Raw genomic sequence first — 18,541 nt, 5'->3', positions numbered from 1 at the left:
TAAATCATGGCTAGTGTTTTACAACATGGCGTCACATTCCCGCCTGATTTTCATTAGGCCATGCAGCTCTCTGGCTGCCCTGAAATGAAGGAATATATAATAATTCAGCACATTGACATAATTATGCCCATATACTGTATAGAACAAAGAGCACACAGTGCCAATAAAGACTGAGCGTGTGTAATTGAGTTGTTGTGGGATAATGATTATATGGTTGTCGTGGTTTGCCCTGTTTTCCCATCCAGTCGGATTTAGATGGAGGGTGAAGCTTTGAGTCAGGGGGAGTTGATGATGAATGTTCAGTGAAGGAAATGGACCACCTAGTGTTTCATTGAATCCATAATTCAACATGTAAAGCATATTAGTTGACATGTACCAATCATGTCATTGTTTTTGCTTTGAATGCATTGTGTAGAATGTTAAAGGCACTTGGTGCATAGACAGAGAGCTGTTATTTACTTGTTAGTTGTAGCAAAAGTGGTTTGTGTGTAGCCAATAGAGGGTAATATGAGAGGTTAGCTATGTCCCAGAGGCTGTGGCATATGCATACAACCCACATTACACACATGTGTGATCAACACTTACACATGCATACCTTGCATACGCTCTAAACACCCACACTTTTCACTAATATCGCTTTACTTTTCCTCAAGACACTAAGTATCAAAAGGAGCTCCTTCCTGGCTGATCCGGACAGGGTCAACTTAAACTGGGCTCCTGATGCCAACCTTAACCTTTTGTGACTTGAACATAACTTTTTGATTCGTGAAGCTTAATTCAACTGGTTGAGTTGTTGACACCTTCTACATCCTGAAAGCAGCCATGGGAGACATGAGAAACTCACCATTTGAATCAGTGGCATGCTCTCTTTTCTGCTCTCTGTCCCATCTTCCTGCTGTCTGCGTGCAGTGTGGCTGAAAAAGCCAAATCACTGACATTTTGATATGCCATCTCTCTTTCCCACTCAATCATTGTCTCAGTACTCCGGTGGAATTGGTCCGGCCTATTTCCCAAAACTCTTTAAAAAAAATTGTCTCCACTCTTTCTGTGTCTATTCCTTCAAGTAAACTTGTGTTTAGCTTAACTAATAGGTCGAGCTATTGAATCTGAGGCGCTACTGCAGCAAGAGTATACCCCATAAACTAGTTGTGCTGTTTTCATCAAAATCAAGGCTAATTCTGTCGACATCTAGACACCCACATGTTTTTAAATGATCCTCGGAGAGCTCTACACAGTAGTCAGTCACATATCTCAACCAAACACTCTCACTGGACTAAGATGTCTCCTCATAGTGGATCCTTGTCTTTATTTGTTGCAGCAGTGTGCTCATAGCTGTTTTATTCTTTTGTATCTGCCGCATCAGTAGGGAAACAATATTTTTGCATCCAAAGAAGAAAAATTATTAGCTTGCAAAATATGCCTCTTTCCAGTCTATTTCTCTGATTGATTGCATTATTTGATCACATTTTCACTTTCCTTTCTGTTTAGCTGTCAGTCCCCCTCTCCCAGTGGTTTTAATGAGAGCTGGTTGGAGGTGTATCTCAGTACAAATCTTCTCTCAAGAGTGGAGAAGATATGTAGGTGGGGGGGGGGTGAGGTGGACACAGTTAGGGAAATGTAATTTACAGATGAGCAATTGGAATTTTTGTACGCACTTGTGGTAATGTGTGCCCGAGCATATGGGTGCGTGTACTGTCTGTATATGAATGAGTGTGTTCATGAAAGTGTGTCTCAAGATAGAAGATTGTGTCCCCAAATGATTTTGGCTTTATCAACTGAAGAAGTGCCTGGTAAGCAACATGCCTCATTAGCATACAGATCAGGAAACACTATAAGTGTGTGTGAAGTATAACTCACTGTTGCTTTTTTCCAAGCAGTAAAAGGACTGTCCTTTCCCTGCAAATGCCAATGGTGATCTTTCCGCTCCCATTTTTTTATTGGGCCACGGTTTGGTTAAGAGTCATTAACATTATCGTTTCGCTTTAGTACCAGACCTTCCCCTTAATAGATCTTTAAGGTGTAACATTTTAACATATCTTAGTCAAGGCCACGTTCATTTTGAAACATTAGTATAATTACCATCAACAAACAAGACAATTACCGGAGAGACTATATCAGGTTCTGCCAGCCTCAATAATGTAGAGTCTGCCATTGGACTTGACTTTATTGGAAATGTGATGGATTACATAATACTACATAAACAATATGGCACAAAACATAAGCATACGCAAGCGTGAGTCCTCAACGGAAGTTGATTGATGAAAAGATGAGACTGAAAATACTTTTGTAAGAGTTACAGTTGGTCATACAGCGGGATATACCAAACAAAATAACAATTACATAATTCAATCAAAAAAGTGACATTGAGATTATCCCAAAACAGACTCGGGTCTTTCAAAAGATAACGCTCAACCAGGATTTGTGTAGGCTAATATAATAACGATAATTTGGAGCAGGAAAAGCCGATAACCAGTTAATCTGCTGATACCAAAGCTAATCACATGCAAAAGTGGCCCTCAAATGGTCAGCCGTGGCACAAAGTCATAGTTCTGTTGGGATTGCACCAACAATAAGTGACATTGTCTAGACTCGACCATGCTGGCCAGCTGAACAGAGACGGCGTGCTTTTGGCAGAGCAGCAATTATCTTCAGTCTAATACATTAATAATGTCATTCTATAATCACCAACCAAATCAAGCTCATGATTTATTAAAGCTATATTATATGAAGTTAACTTGTCATTAGGGACACATTGTCTCCATGAGTGCTTAGCCTGATGCTACAGCTGACACTGGTATATAGCTTTTAACCTTAGCATCTACGAATGTACGAGATATGCTAAATACTGCAGTTTGCGATCTGCTTCCGTCACATGTGCTTATTAAAACAGTCACGTGGTAAAATGTTAATAATCAAAGGCACTCTTCTGTCCATTTCTGTGTCTACAGGTTCACTGGCCCCAACCTTCCCTCACCCATCATTAGCAGCAAGAATTGGCTTCGGCTTCACTTCACCTCTGATGGCAACCACAAGCTGAGAGGTTTCAGCGCTCAGTACCAAGGTGAGATAAAGAGAGGTTTTGATATTACAAAAGAACCATCATTATTAATGTGTGCCAGGTTTCACTTTTTACACAGGGATCAGCAAAAAAGATGGATTTTCATGATAGTTGATTCAGATATTCTTGGTCCCTTAAGGATGACTCTTAATGCTGACCAACTGAACTTTTCCCTCGTGCCAAAATCTGAATTTCATTTTTCATTTGTTTGCAAGGAATAACAAAGGTCTTGTCAAAAACATCCCTGAAATGAAACATATTTGTTCTTCCCATATGGCTAACCATCCCATTATGAGCTATTATAATAAACTTATGAAGTTTCCTAAACATATCTCATTATCTTAAAGGGCCATGAAATTTTCTGAGCCCATTGTCGCTTTTACGGAAATGACGGGTTACCAGATGAGACCTCAATGTCTTTTATTTCGCACCACTGTTAATACAAAATGAGCAGGAAAGACATCCACATGTTATATGTTCCAATTCAGAAAATAAGATGGTAGACAGAGATAATTAAATGTGCAAATAAGCTTACATTTCCTGAAATATGAGCTGCCTCAATTTAAGATTTGTATCCTTTTAAATAAAACGTGCAGCATGTGAAATTATTTCGGCATAAAACTAATAGTTTCTTTCAGGACTTGAAGACTTATTGTTATTGCGCCACACACACACACACACACACACACACACACACACACACACACACACACATACGCACACACAGACACACACAGACAAAATATTGTCTCTCCTGTGCATCCATTCTAGGTTGAAGGATCAACTTTGAGAAGGAATGAGCAGAGAAAAATGATTAGTTCATCCACAAAAAAGGTGATCTCTAAGGACCTCACCTCCAGCTATCTGCTGGAAATCTCAGAGATGATGAGACGAGAATAAGAAGAGAGAGAACTGAGAGAGACAGGGAGAGCAAGAGTGGGTTCATCTGGTTTACAGGTTCAATTTTAGATAAACATGTTTAGAAGATCAGAGAGAAATTGAAGGCTAATACTTTAATTAGATTAAACATTCTTCCATCTCCTACCAGCCTTTTCCATCATTACAGTTCCACAGCAGCAGTTAGAATAATGTAAAGACTTCTCGCTCTGTTTTTTTTCTTCTTATTTTATTCTTCTGTTCTTTCATTTTATGTGGCACAGGACTCATCCACATCGAATCAAATCCTGCCCTTGATAGCTTTGAAACATTCATTTCTCTTCTTCTAACAAATCTGAAAACAATTCTGTATTGTGATTTGTAGTCCAGACGCATAATGAACAGACGTTTTGACACACAAGTCGGATTGGCTTTGAAACAGAATGCAGCTAAAACTGGGGAAGAAATAAAACACATTCATGCCATTGTCAGGAAGCGTCAAAGTAATTTAATAGGATGAGTGGAAATGGTTGCAGAGACAATGCTGATGCTGTTTTTAAAATATGTGAGTAAGTATGCATTGAGATGATTCTCCTACTTTGCTCTGATGGCTTTGTTTTGTTTTGTTTTCTCCACAATTATCATAAAATGCAATCATTTACTTATATTTATTCTATAAAACTTAAATTGTATGACGTGGTTTTGTCCTCTCATCCTCATAGTGTAATGGTATTCCTTGAACCTTTTTATCCAAAGATATCATACATTGCTAAGCTCTCTTCGTAAATGTACATTACATGTATAATATTTATGGACTAACATTACATATAGCATGCTTTGATATAGATCATTGTATGGTGGAAAAGTTTAGTTTTATTGTTGATAAAAGTTCAGTTATTTTCTTCTTTGAAAAGTATTGTTGTTCATTTACTTTGTTAAAACTGCTGTAAACATGTCGGGGTGGGTGTAGGCAATGGTTTATGGAAACTTTTGTATTGTATACTTTATCGGCTGCAAATCTTTAGGCTCTGCCGAAATGTGTGGGCGTCATTATTGCACTTGCTGCTGTCTTATATGTCTCTCTGCTTTGTTGTCGTCCATAGTGAAGAAGATGACTGAACTTAAGTCTCGAGGTGTGAAGATGTTGCCGAGCAAAGACAACCATCACAAGATATCAGTGTGTAAGTTGCAAACCTTAAGAGTCAACTTTGTGACAGGAATAGTTTCACTTAGTGCAATGTCCCCGAAGTAAACTCAGGAGAAAAATCACTCGACCAAATCCAAGTTTAAAGAAAACTTCAACACATAAATGTGGACGGATAATTACCTGGTAGCATCACGGTAGTGTCTTCCTTTCTCTTGTTCTGTCGTTCAGCTTTATTTGAACATCTCTAACATTAACAACTTAACAGCGATAAGTCACCTGACTAAAGTGACACAGAGGGATGTCAAAGGATTTAAGAACATTGCAGAACAAAAAAAGCTGCAGAACAGAAAACAGAGATGCCTTGATGATAATCCTGCCGCAAGGCCGTTTAGAATTACATTTATTCACTTCTACCTCCAACTTTATGCTTTTGTTCTGTACGTCTCTCAAAAAGTTAACTTTTTTGTTCTTTCCTTTAATTTGCATTGCTTTTATGCTATTTATTTTCACTTCACCTGCTTCCACTTTAAAGTTCTTTGTCTCCCCTACTTAATTTTATTTTACATAATTCCACTGCCCGTTGGCCTCAATCAAAACTTAAACACATTATGGAAAATGTATTTTCGAGTACTTTGATATTTTCCCCCCACTGCATCTGTAAAGTTCTTTTAGGCTACACAAGTCTAGAAAAGTCTGTATAAATACATTCAATTGAATCACCTCTGCTGACAGCAGCTGTTTAACATTCATTGCTGTCTCGCCTCAAACTGGGATCCTGGCCAATAAGCAGGTGTCACGTTGGTTTGCCCCTGCAAACCTTTGACCCCTCCCAGTCAGTCAGTTGGGCTTTCCGGGTTGGCCAAGTGTATTTGACCCCTTCTGGCTCTTATCCTTCTACGTTTTTCCACCCCGTGACATGAATAAACAGAGCACCACCAAAAACGGTAAAGGTTTATGCCGAATTAACTGATGTGCGCAAATCTAGTGCAAGGTAAATATCAATTTAATTAATATCAAATATCAATATTTTCTTTACATTTCTTCTGTAATGATAAAAGGACTATTGGCCAGCAGAGGGCAGAAAGAAAACAACAAATACATGCATGACAATAAGCCTCAATATTCGTTCTCAGATTGTTTCTCCTCGTATGGTAACCATGCTTGTAAAGACATTTTGCAAAGACACCTAGCCAAACATGAACAACCCAGGCAACACGTGATGTCACATAAAAGTCCAATATTTCCTCTCTAAAATTGGGTTGTGGTTAAAGGACTGCCCCCCATTTATCATGTTCACAATGGCCAGGTAATTGTAGTGCAACCAGCCAGTGAAAACACATAGGCATGGTCATATGAGTGGAAATCTTCCGTAATGCATCAACATGTTTTTTTTTTTCTGTTTTTTTTTTAGAGTAAACTATTTTTTAAAGACTTTCTTTTGTTAGACAATCTTTAATCTCATTTTCCCATTCTCCCATTAGTGTCTCAGATGGGTGTCGCACAGGGACACAACATGTGTCCAGACCCGGGGATCCCTGATCGAGGGAAAAGAAAAGGCACAGACTTCAGGTAAGAGTGGTGAAGTTAATTAGGTGGCAATAGCTGAACAAGAACCGGCTGATTGACACTATGTGACTGATAGACAATACATTTGGTTAGAAAATCTGGTTATCAGGTTTCTATAAATTGCCATGCTTTGAGACAAATTATTACCCTATTAAGTCATTTAATAATAATATTAGCAATACTGGCTGGGGCTTCGGAGCATAAGCTTTTATGGTTTCTGAAAAATTCTGAAAAAAAATCTCTGCGACTTTTGTCTTGCAATGCTACTTCAAATAAGTAGCTTTAACACAAGGTTCTGAGTTTTATAATTTAATGTCTGATGCTTAATTGGGTATTGGCGTGCTCTGTGACATTTTATTGTTCCAGTTTTGTTCAACATTTAATGTTAATGTGTCTTGTGTTTCATATCAGGGTTTAATTAGTTCCACTTCCAATTTCTCTGCAAAGTAGAGAAGGAAAGTTAACCGTTATATTAATGGGACGACGCTCATTAATCAATGTGTCAGAAATGCCACAGTTTTGACATTGTGCGGTTTTAAATACAGTTGCAAATTAATTCCCAAATGATCTCCCAGTACAGTATTGGTGATCTTAACTGTTCATAGTTGAGATTGAATCAACGGTGAGCTGGGAGGAAACTACTGGGTGCTACAACAATCAGGGACTGGATCTTAAAATGTGCTTGAGCACAAATCACATTACCCAATGGCATGCCCCATAAAGCCACTGCAACAATTCTGAAGTGTGAAATGTGAACACTAAAACAAATACCCTTCCAATTGAGCCACTGCACACTAATAGGCTTCCTCTGTGGCATGGACATATTACTGGTGAGATTATGGAGTTGCATTCCCGTGAGAGCTATTGTCTCTATCAGTGGTCAACTGTAACACAGATAAATGGGTAACATATGCCTCCCACTAAGCAGCACTTTTGGAAATCACACCCGGGGAGTTTTAGAAAATATTTATTCTCTTTGTCAGCAGTAAACATCTTTTTCTTTCGTTGTACTCCCAGCTCATGTGCACTGCTAAAAGGTCATTTTGACAGAATTGTGTGCTGATGTGTTTCTATGCAATCTGACTACAGGCGAGGAGCCACTGTGCATTTCTCCTGCGACGAGGGTTATGAACTGCAGGGCTCAAAGAGCATCAGTTGTCTCCGAGTGACGGACAGCTATGTTGGCTGGAGTGACGATCGGCCCATATGCAGAGGTAAGGATGGACGTGTTGCTTATCCATCTATGAACAAGCGTAATGGTGGTCGTCTAAATGTGACTGACATTTCTATTTTCAAACTGATGTTTGCTTGTGACTGTGCTGTCTACGTGCAGATGCTCAGTTCATTTAGTATTTGTCATTGTATTGCCCTGACTTTGACCTCTGGCCGGCATCCTTTTGCTTCCTGCTGTTGAGCACTGCTGGCATAACGCTGCCCATCAGTTATATCTTCCTCACTTCTGACCATTTTGTGACAGGCCAAGTGGTCAGATTGGTGTTCCTGATGCTCATGTGCACCTCAATTTCAGTTTTTAGCCTCAGTGAACTGAATTAATCGGAGTTGATTTGATTTTTTACTTTTTTTTGTGTAGAATAATTGGTTGAATTGATGGGTATCTGACTTGTAAAGTGTATTCATTGGAGCATGTCTTATTCATATTTAACCTAGTGGTAGTGTTCTCTTATAGGGTCTATGTAAAAAACCCAATAGTACCCGAAATGTCCAATGAATAAGACATGTTCAGCATACTGGCCTTTACTTAAATGATTTATTTTAGAAGATGACAAAATGCATATCAACATGTTTTAAGGCATTCATCTCGGGTCTCAATTTCACAGAGTTCTAATTGTGAATATTAATCCAAAAGCACTCGGGCAGAGCAAAATAATAAAATGCAATATCTTTGATCAGTGCAAAGCTGCATGTTTGTCATGACTCAGCTCAGGTTAGCAAAAAACAACAAAAGGGCCTTTGTAGATTAAATTCTGCGTGGTCCACCATCACAAGCAATGTCTTGTTAAATAAACAGTTGAGGAGACATTTGGGAAAGGACAACAAGAAAAAGCCTCCAAATCGCTATGTTATATTGCATTGTTTAAAGTGACAATGTGGAAACAATGTGAACATGAAGGGAGCCCTCTGCTTCACAGATCTGGCCGCAGCGAGCAGCTGTTTCAGTGAACATGTTGTAAAAATGCGCTTTACAGCACCTGTTCAGCACCAACGCCATTGTTTTAAATTATATGACAGCAGGTAATGCTCCATCATTATTTATATATATATATATATATATATATATATATATATATACACACACAAAATGGTGTGATCTCAGAACCCACTTGCTGTCGTCTAGCAATGATTTTGCTTTTCATTGGTTTAAAAATTTGCTCGTAAACTGGCTACGGTATAAACACAGTTGTTCACGTCGTCTCTCAACTCCAACTCCAGTCTTGCATCTCAAGCTTCTAATCCTTTTATCTTAAATGTAATGTAATCTCACTCATTCCTAATTTAAACAGCAAAGTCAGCTACTAGCCAACCATAGCAGGATTTTGTAGTTCAGGATCTCCAGCATTAGTCGTTATTGTACCAGTTTGCCCATTAGTGCCTTTGAACACCCTATTCTCTGATTGACATGTCTCATGTAATCACCTGCAGCATCCAATTTAACGTCAGCTTTATGCCGTCGTTGTTATTCATACGTACCTTTTAATCATACGTTCTTAAGAGTCCAGCTTTCCACAGGTACCTCTATTTGTGTCTTTCTTCTTGGACTAATTCAGCTTCGTACCAACGTTGTTTTAGAGCACTAAGGAGTGGGCTGTATGCTCTCAGAAGGGTTATATGGGTGAGGGCTGATAGATATTTGTCTATCTAAGATACTGTATGCCATCTGCATTTCTGTAATGAAGGCCTTGTCCCACATTTGTGTCATCTTCTTCTTTGAACCGGGAAAGAAAACAGAGAAGTAATCATGCCTTTTTGAATGCAGGCCTCAGTATCACATTTAATAGGTTCTTTGTTATGTAAAGCTTGAGAGAATAACGTCAGTGAAAGTGCCCTTTAAGAATATCTCATTCCATCATCCTCATTTAACTTTTGATACCGCGCCTTTGTTCTACTTCAATGGAGATTAAACATCATCCAGGAATAACGTAATATCTGTATCCTAAATTAGAATTAGTCATCATTAAATTCTACATCCCTATCATTACTGCAGAAAAAAATAAAAAACTTAGGGCTACAAATTCATTTACCTGACATGAAATCCACGGTTCTCTTTGCATTCATGTTCCTGATACACTTTCATGTCTGTCACTGATCAAACAGGGTGTGGGTGTATCAGGCACGATGATGAAAACTAGAAAAGATAGGAGGGGATATGATAGTTTCAGTGGAATGCCTCTGCTGCTTTATTTTGTTAAGGTCACCCTAACTGTCAGCACAGCTCACATTAATTACTTTATTTTCCCTTTAACTTCGCCAAAGTTCTCTTTACATTTTAATAGGGGTGATTTGGTAGGAGAGGGGTGGAGCCACTGAGTGGGTATTGAACACCCGTAGGACCTATCTCAGACATAACTCATTAAATTGGGGTAGTTGGTTCAGGCTCTTTTCAAACACTTTCAGGTTATCCCCACATATGTACACACGTACACACTGACTTTCCTTAAAGTACTCATTAGAAATTCTGCTTTAAATTAAAGGGGTGTTTAACAGTTCTGCCATGTAGACACCCTCGGGCCCCCAAACAAAAAGTCACACCGTCCTTTAAAGCTTTGCTAACTGCGCAACTCTTTTTAATGAGAATATTACGTGCAATACTCAATTTGTGTTTTGATTCAGGTATTTATTTTCTATGATACAGTAGGATACAGTCTCCTATGCTGTACTTGGGCAGGACCCACATACTGAATATATTAATGACATTTAACTATAGCAGAGAATAATAGACACAGTCGGATGTCACATTCTTTGTGTTATTCTTCCCTGATACGTATTCCCCAGTGTAGGCTATATCCTTTGGGATGTATGGGTTTGTTTGGGTCTTTCATTAGTCTTTCATTATCCATGGTGCCATACTAAATTGGCAAGTCAAGTGTTTAAAGGATGCATAGGAGTTGATGCTGGTTTAACAAGAAAAAAAGGACAATTATCATTGCCAAGCCAAACAGCTTTAACTCTCAAAGCGGACGCTTGTTTACAGTTTAAATAGGAACACTGAAGAAACCTCAAGGTAACCAAACGCATTTTGAACTGAACACATTTGGCATTTCTGCTCATTAGGCTTCTCTTTAATAGGTTGTCCATGTAATTTTGTCAAGATTGAGTTGGGAGGCTTGAACTATTTTTTTTTGCTCCAGAAAATCTAAAACAACACCCCACAACAACGACTACACAAGGCACAAAGTCAAATGACGTAAAAGTAATAGGAAACCTTAACAGGTAGAGGCTGAGGTCGTTGAGGTATGACTAGTAGTCAAACAGCATAATGACTTTGGTTTGACGGATGCTACGTCTTTCATAGTTTATAAATGAGAATGTGTGTGCGTATAAACTGTCAAAGACTAAACACTTGCCACTTTCTGTGTCTTCCTTTGCAGCACCAATGTGTGGAGGACAGATGAGAGGACCCAGTGGTGTCATCACATCTCCAAACTACCCGGTCCAGTATGACAACAATGCCAACTGCACCTGGCTCATCACAGCCTCAGACACATCTAAGGTAAAAGTCATTGAATGTGGGATCTAGTAAGGTTAAGCAACAGCGCAGTGCTCTAATTTAGCTTTGCAACTGTAATTGCCTGTTTCCAGCAGTGTTTTAAGTGGCGTGTTTAGCTGCCAGCAAACTGAAAAGCAGGTGACTGGTGCAACAGAGAACTCCAAAGGAAGCTCTTCTTTGACACACATGACTCCCTTTATACTTTTGATAATTGCTACAGGACATTTTGGGAAATGTTGAGCACACCATGTGACTGAAGCTCTCCCATAGACAAATGTGGGACACAGGAAATTAAAGAGGTGCGGGAGAATAGTGTAAATGATCCAACAGAAGATCAAGAGAGTGGTTAGACTTACCTGTGGCGAGGAAGAGGAGAAAAGAGTAAAAATGGAATGGAATGGATTTGAGCGCGTGCTTGGAGGGTATCATGAAAGTGTCAACGCCATTCTGTTCAGACTATTGACTTTGGAGTTGTGTTCAAGGCCACCCAGCTGCTCTCTTGCCAAATATCCTTCTCTGAACTCCAACAAAATAGCTTTACAAATATGTTCTCTTATTGCACTTTGCCGAGTTAAGTAGAAGCCATGTGAGGTGAGAGTCAAGGCAGGTGGGGTCGTCAGATACCATCTGCAAGTTCCCAACCCCAGCCTACGTTTGCGTTGGTACAAACACACACGCTTATAGACACCTCTGCGTATACCACGCTGGCAGGCAGCTTGCTGAAACAGGCAACGGTACTTTTGGCTCTCTCTCGCCGTGTTGTCTGGTGCAGATGATGATGGAGCGAGGCAGTTCTTTCTGTTTAGAGATGGCTTACATTCCTGCCCGTCCGCATAGGCCCAGCCAGAGGAGACGTTAGGTCAGGCAGGAGACTGCAAAGGGATGTGGGTAGGACGTGACTGTGCTCTTCAAGACCTAAATGCAGCCTCGTGCCATCATGACTAATGTGGGTTCTTGTCGAGTGTCGCTTCTTCGGTATGTCCTGAAGCTGCTTTTTTGTAGGCAATCATTTAAGTGTTTATCTGTCACTGTCAGGGACACTGGGGTCTCTTTACTGAAACAACCAAAATGTCAGACATGACAAACAATATTATATATATATATATATATATATATATATATATATATATATATATATATATATATATATATATATATATATATATATATATATATATGTGGTTGCGGTGCTTTTTTTTCCTACTCTTTTTCATTCCACCCTCACTTCCTGCGTCACCTGTTGCCGATGGGAGATGAGTTTGTGATGTGAAACTCTATCTAGTGATCTGACCTATTTTGCCTATACACCATCCATCTCTTCTCTCCATCTTAGCAATTTTCATTAGACACTGGGTTTAACATAGGACAGAATGCAATTTGCATTTATATAAGCTTTTTCATTAGGCCTGGCTCTCTCAGCCCTCTGAAAACATTAAGAATTTGGCGGAAATCATTGGCAGCCAATTTATAACCGGAGATAAAAAACAGTTTGTGATTTACTTTATATTTATTTATATTTTAGTATCCCACATCACCCTGCTGTTTTATCCTTATGTATCAACATTTTGCATTATCACGATCAAACCGTATTTGTCTGTCTGTCTTTATTAGAGTTGCCCCTTTGCTTCCTTCAGCTCGGGCATGCTTATTGATTCTCTTACCTTGTTCCACCTTCTCTCCCACGCGCCCACCTGCAGCATAGAAATGAAGTGAATAGGTCTGCCTTTTCCTCACTGTTAACATCCTCTTCATAAATCTTATAAAACTTGTGTGTCACCTTTATGATTATATATTCACCTTGTGGATAACCTTAAATTCCCTGACACATCTCCTCATGCGCTTAAAGTCATTGTGAGTCTGGCCTGATAGGCCACAGAGGCATCTGCAACCTGCTGATTTGATGAGCCAGCTAGTAGGGGTCATGCAGACCGTCTGGCAGGCAATCAGATATTTGATTAGTGGGTGAGGTTTAGTAATTACTAGATAGGAAGTCTAATGTAGCGAAATACACTCACGAGCGTCAACCAAACTCTGTGGCCGCATCAAACTGAAAGAGTTGTAATTGGAAACCGTAAAATGAAGTACAAGTGTGTGAGTATTTAAGGGAAAATGAGCATATTGATAACATGTGTGTCACTGGAATTGTGCCAGACAAACACTCAAAAGAGACGGATGGATGGGCAGAGGAATGGCCCGTCGCAGATGTGAAGGGGTCTCTCCTCTGCACCTGATGTCAAGAGCTTTCAAGCATCTGCCGTTTACAGTTGTCTTGGCAATGTGTGCTGTCGTCTAGGTGATCAAGCTGACATTTGAGGATTTTGACCTGGAGCGAGGCTATGACACCCTGACGGTGGGGGACGGCCAGGTGGTGGGAGACCAGAAGACCATCTTCCACGTGTGAGTGACTCTTTCAACCTCTATGTTCTTCCCTTTAATCTTCCCTTTGTTCTCTAACTTCTTCTGGCTTTTACGTTGCAACATATCTCCTTCAGGTTTTTTCATGTGTTTTGCCACTCACATATTCATATTCGGTGCTTTTTTCTTTCCTCTTCCTACCTTCCTGTTGGCACGCTTGCCTTTTCTCCTCATCCACTTCCCCTGCAGCGGGCAGCATCCCTCCCTTTTCCCTTTGCCCTCCAGCCCTTTGCTCTCTGTTGTTCTGTTTCTCTTTTATTTCATCACCACCTGATGCAGTAGTGCATGAAAAATAGATGCTGTACCACCTTGTCAATCATCACTCTTTTCAATGTTAAAAACAAGATCACAACCATGTGGTTCAGCGTTGCAAACTGCATATTGATTCCCCTGATGGAGTTTGTGCTAGCAGATGCTCCATAACAATTCACAGGGTGTTGTTATTAATTGTGCTGAAATTTACCACCTTAATAAAGATTTTATAGATCAATTTTTATGTGAGACGGGAACTGGAAGGAGGTGGGAGATAAATGAGGGAGAGATTTGTGGAGGAGGGGTTTGTTGTTCAGGGTAGCTTTTCCTTACTTTAATATGCTTGTGCATTTACTTGCACAGCACAGAAACACAGACAACAACCTAATCTTTTCAATTAAGGACTCCCTCTGCCCTCTGGACTCCCTCTCCATGATATGAAAGCAGAGTGGGCAGTTTTGCCACTGAGATTGCACTCTTGCACACAAACAAACCAGAAACATTTTGGAGTAAATACTCGAGAACATACTGCAGCTATCTGCACCGTTTAATTTAGTCTTTACCATAGTTGGAAATCAGTGGTGCGGGCAAGTGTTTTTTGTGTGTAATTTCAAGATGAGAAGCATGGTGGTTAATAGGGAATGAGACACAGACAATCAAATCCACTTTCACTTGAAAGACACTGTGCTTTGACAGTTTGATAATGGAAGATAACACTTTGGCAAGTCAACCTCAAAGCTTTTCCCATTGGGGGAAGGATGTCCTTGAGTGGGAAGAACATCATTTACATGAGCAGATAGAGAACCAAACAGCTCTCAAACAAGGGGAGTGTTGTCGACAGTGGTTGGTTTGCAGGTCAATTGCAACACACTGACCAAATATGTTAAGTTGGACGCTCTATAACATTGTACATACCTGTAATTATATATTTATACAAAATATAAGTTATGTACTTATATTAGTCAGGCGATACATCATCTGAAAAATGAGTTACTCAACTCAGGGGAATGCAGGGTTGAATCCCCACAATCTTTGGATATACTTCATATTGCATCTTTCCTCTCACTTATTCAGAGACAAATTCATAGAAACTCACCACAAATTACCAAAAGGCTGCCGGTTGAGGACACAATGCAGACCCAACATATCCAGACACCCCTTCCCTACTCCCACCATCCTTTGTATGCCATCACTAAAATTAGATCCACTAATCACTTACTCCACAGCTATACACTTCCTAATTAGAGTTGGGGGAATTACTATTCAAACGGGATTAAATTACTTCTGTGGCATTGACTGATCTTGTCTTCATTTTCCACTTCCTTGTCCCCAACTGTTTTGAATTAAAGGGTTAGGGTAAAAAGAAAGGTTTCCGAGTCTAGAATTGCCTGCAACCATTTTAGAGCACTTTTCTTTGATGAGAAAAGTCAGATAGTTTAATATATAACTTCAGGTGTTGTTTTTTTCTGCTCGTGTGGAAGTTTTTTTAATGATGCAGTAGAAACAGGCCCTTTAGCTATTAAAGTCACACCAAATGCTGCAGTAAGTGCAAACACTGCTTATAATAATTTATCCAGGTTTCACAACAGACACTTTACAGTTGCACTATAGCTTGCACAACGCACACAATGTTCTCAACACTCTTAGAAGAACCTGTCTTCTTGTCTCTTTCTTTTTTATAGGCTGTCGGGAACCAGCACTCCAGACCTCGTGGTTAGCACAAGTCACCTGATGTGGCTAAACTTTAAAACAGACGACACCAGCGGCTCCCTGGGATTCAAGGTGTCCTACGAAGGTAAGGACGATTCAAGACTTGTGACTGTCAGTCTGTGGGATGTGCCAGCTTGCGGACAGCATTTTAGAAAAGTGTGTTTTTCTGTGAGAGTCTCGGCTAGAATGACGTGTCTTTTTTTGGATGGTCAGTTCCCCGTGTGCCTTGCGACTAATTGATCAAAGCTGACAACTTGGGAAACTGAAATAGTTTGCCTGTATTATTGTCCTTGTGTGGAGCATCATGAGTTTAGTTTGAGGAACATAGGGGGTCGTAGATGCTCTTATCTAAGACTTTTGTAGCGACCCTTTAATAGCGTCATTAAATAATAGGGACGTAAAATGTGTATGTGCTTGGACGCATGTGTGAAGGCAAGAGAGACAAAAAGAACTACCAGTGTGAGTTTGTCGCTCTCGATGGGTGTGTTTGTGCGCTTTCTGTCTGTTGGCATCTATGTAAATTTGAGGAGTTTGCCAGAGCTCTTCTTCGAGAAAAAGCTGCCATTTGCCTCTCGGAAGCACAGCGAGTCTTCTCCCTTGGCCACAGATGCTTATTTATTATCAGTAAAAAAATAACAGAGAAAGTGGAGCAGCATGCTAAACCAAAGTGTAATTAAAACAATGAGTTCTACTTAATGAAGGGGAAGAAACACTTTGAACCACTTCACCTCCCAGATTGGAGCACCCAAAATCTAATTTGCATTCTCAATTACTTGTATTTTAAGCCTGATCATCAAGTGTAATTGCAAACACAGTCATTCCAGTACACACACTCCCACCTTACTCTTCAATTTGAGTGTGGATTGCACACACTCTGCAGTGGCCTCAATCTTTCAACAGACATTTTAAGTTCTAAACAGTATGATTTTCAGAGCCTGATCAGACAGCTTTTAATGGTTCAAAGTTGCAAATGTGACACTTGTAACATTTCTGGAGGCAAAATGTTTTTGTCAGTGCTTAAATAGGGCTAATACCTACCGAAGATATGCAAGTACTTTTTCTTAACTGCGTATTTAATGCAGTTAATATATGTCGACATTGTCTAAATATTGCACATAGGCCACTTCCTATACCTTGATTTGGTATTGGAAACATTGGTCCGTAAAGCCACATTGAGATATTGTATGCGATATTGTGTTTTACCAATACACTTTATTTTGAAAGTCCTCTTGTCGTTTTAGGCCTCAGGAGACTGCAGTGACTTTGTTGAAAGTAATGCCTGTCTGAGTCCCATTACGATGCTTGGAGTACTCCAGAATGTCAAACAGACAGGAACAGCAAATATGCCATTATATCTCTTCGCTTATTTATGAGAATCAAATGCGGTTGCATTCACTCCTGCCTGCTCTTATACCCAACACACACAGAGACACACACATATATTCACAAACTCATGTATACCATCAGACAGTCCGTGAAACACATGCACAAGCCAATGTACACGCTCACTTCAAAGGGCTCTTATTTATTGCCTCCATTTTCCAAGTCCTAATTGTAAGGACCCACGAGGCAGAGAGGCCTCACTTGAGAAAAAGCACCGCAGGGAGTTTGATTTCTTCAGTGTGTCTGTTACAGCGAAACAAGTGATTGTTTGTGTGCCAGAATGCATTTGCACAGGTACTGTTTGCACATGTACTGTATGTGCTGTGCATGTACAGTATGCATTTTTCTTTGTCCCATATATGGCATGTTCTTCCAGATGTAGTTTCTTTCGGATCCCTTACATTCACTTTAAATATTAAAATGTTCTCTCAGGCCCAACACAAAACTGTCTTTCAGCATCCCCTGTTTTAAAGGTGACTTCCACGTAAGATCGATGAGTTGTCTTGTGAACGAGGCTGCCTCAGGACAGCCATACATCCAAACCGCAGTGAGCTCTAAATATGTGCTCTAAATGATGATCATCATTAGGGCCGAGTATGGATTTATACCCAGCACTGCCCCTAGTGCGATTTAAAATCGTATTAGACTCTGCCATCATTTCCTGGATGGATGAGCGTATTCGCTTTCCGTGTTCCCCACATCCGGACGCCTCGATAGGATGCCTCAGCATTCCCATCTGCAATTTGCAAGCTCTGAAAAGTAGAATGAAGAGAGAGTGAAAGAAAGAGGAATGCATACTCCTCGCGATAATGAAATTGGCGTGTGTGGTTTTAAGGAAGAAGGGTGTTCATGGAGGTGTGTGTGTGTGTGTGTGTGTGTGTGGGTGTGTGTGTTTGTGCATGTACCTTAAAGTGCTCACGTCAGCTTCCAACGCAAGTTAGAACGTTTATCACACAGCAAGGGGAAAGATACATTTGCAGGTGGAGACAGGGAGACCGATGTGAAAGAGGTATGTTACGTAAGCAATGCACATTTTTAGACAATAAAGAGAAGTACAGACTACTCGGTGAAAAATTAAATTGTCCTGAAATCTAATTCCTGTTAAGGGACAATAGGGAAATCACATTGATTTTGATGCCATGAATTGTAAACGCGAGTCTGCCTCGTCAGCCCAAAAATGATCTCTTCACTGATTCAGTCATTGTTAATATATTCATTTAAAGTGGCAGACAGGACTGTCTGTGATGCAAAATTGCAATAAAACCAGGAACTAATGAAGCAATGACCCCGGAGAGTCTTCAGCTGGAGATGCATGAACCAACCAAGGTTACTGTTCAGGGCATGTACCTTTAACAGCTAGTTCTCCAAGATTCCCTACTTCATGCAAATCTCATATCTGATTAAAACA

General features: G+C 40.0%; 1 protein-coding gene across 1 annotated transcript in view; it reads left to right on the top strand.

Annotated features, from left to right (window-relative positions):
- csmd2 (CUB and Sushi multiple domains 2) overlaps positions 1-18,541 on the top strand; it is a 209,189-nt gene that overhangs the window by 91,815 nt on the left and 98,833 nt on the right. Inside the window, exons 6-12 of the mRNA XM_068576332.1 lie at positions 2,949-3,061; positions 5,038-5,115; positions 6,563-6,650; positions 7,737-7,861; positions 11,255-11,376; positions 13,667-13,770; positions 15,723-15,835. Coding sequence (XP_068432433.1) covers positions 2,949-3,061; positions 5,038-5,115; positions 6,563-6,650; positions 7,737-7,861; positions 11,255-11,376; positions 13,667-13,770; positions 15,723-15,835 — 743 coding nt within the window. The remainder of the gene's footprint in view (positions 1-2,948; positions 3,062-5,037; positions 5,116-6,562; positions 6,651-7,736; positions 7,862-11,254; positions 11,377-13,666; positions 13,771-15,722; positions 15,836-18,541) is intronic.

This window comes from Clinocottus analis, unplaced genomic scaffold (genome assembly GCF_023055335.1).
Source record: "Clinocottus analis isolate CAN_PGR_092001 unplaced genomic scaffold, fCliAna1.0.p SCAF_14, whole genome shotgun sequence".
NCBI classification, from domain to species: domain Eukaryota; kingdom Metazoa; phylum Chordata; class Actinopteri; order Perciformes; family Cottidae; genus Clinocottus; species Clinocottus analis.
Note: the sequence above shows the minus strand (reverse complement) of the source record. Positions and strands in the feature narration are given on the sequence as shown.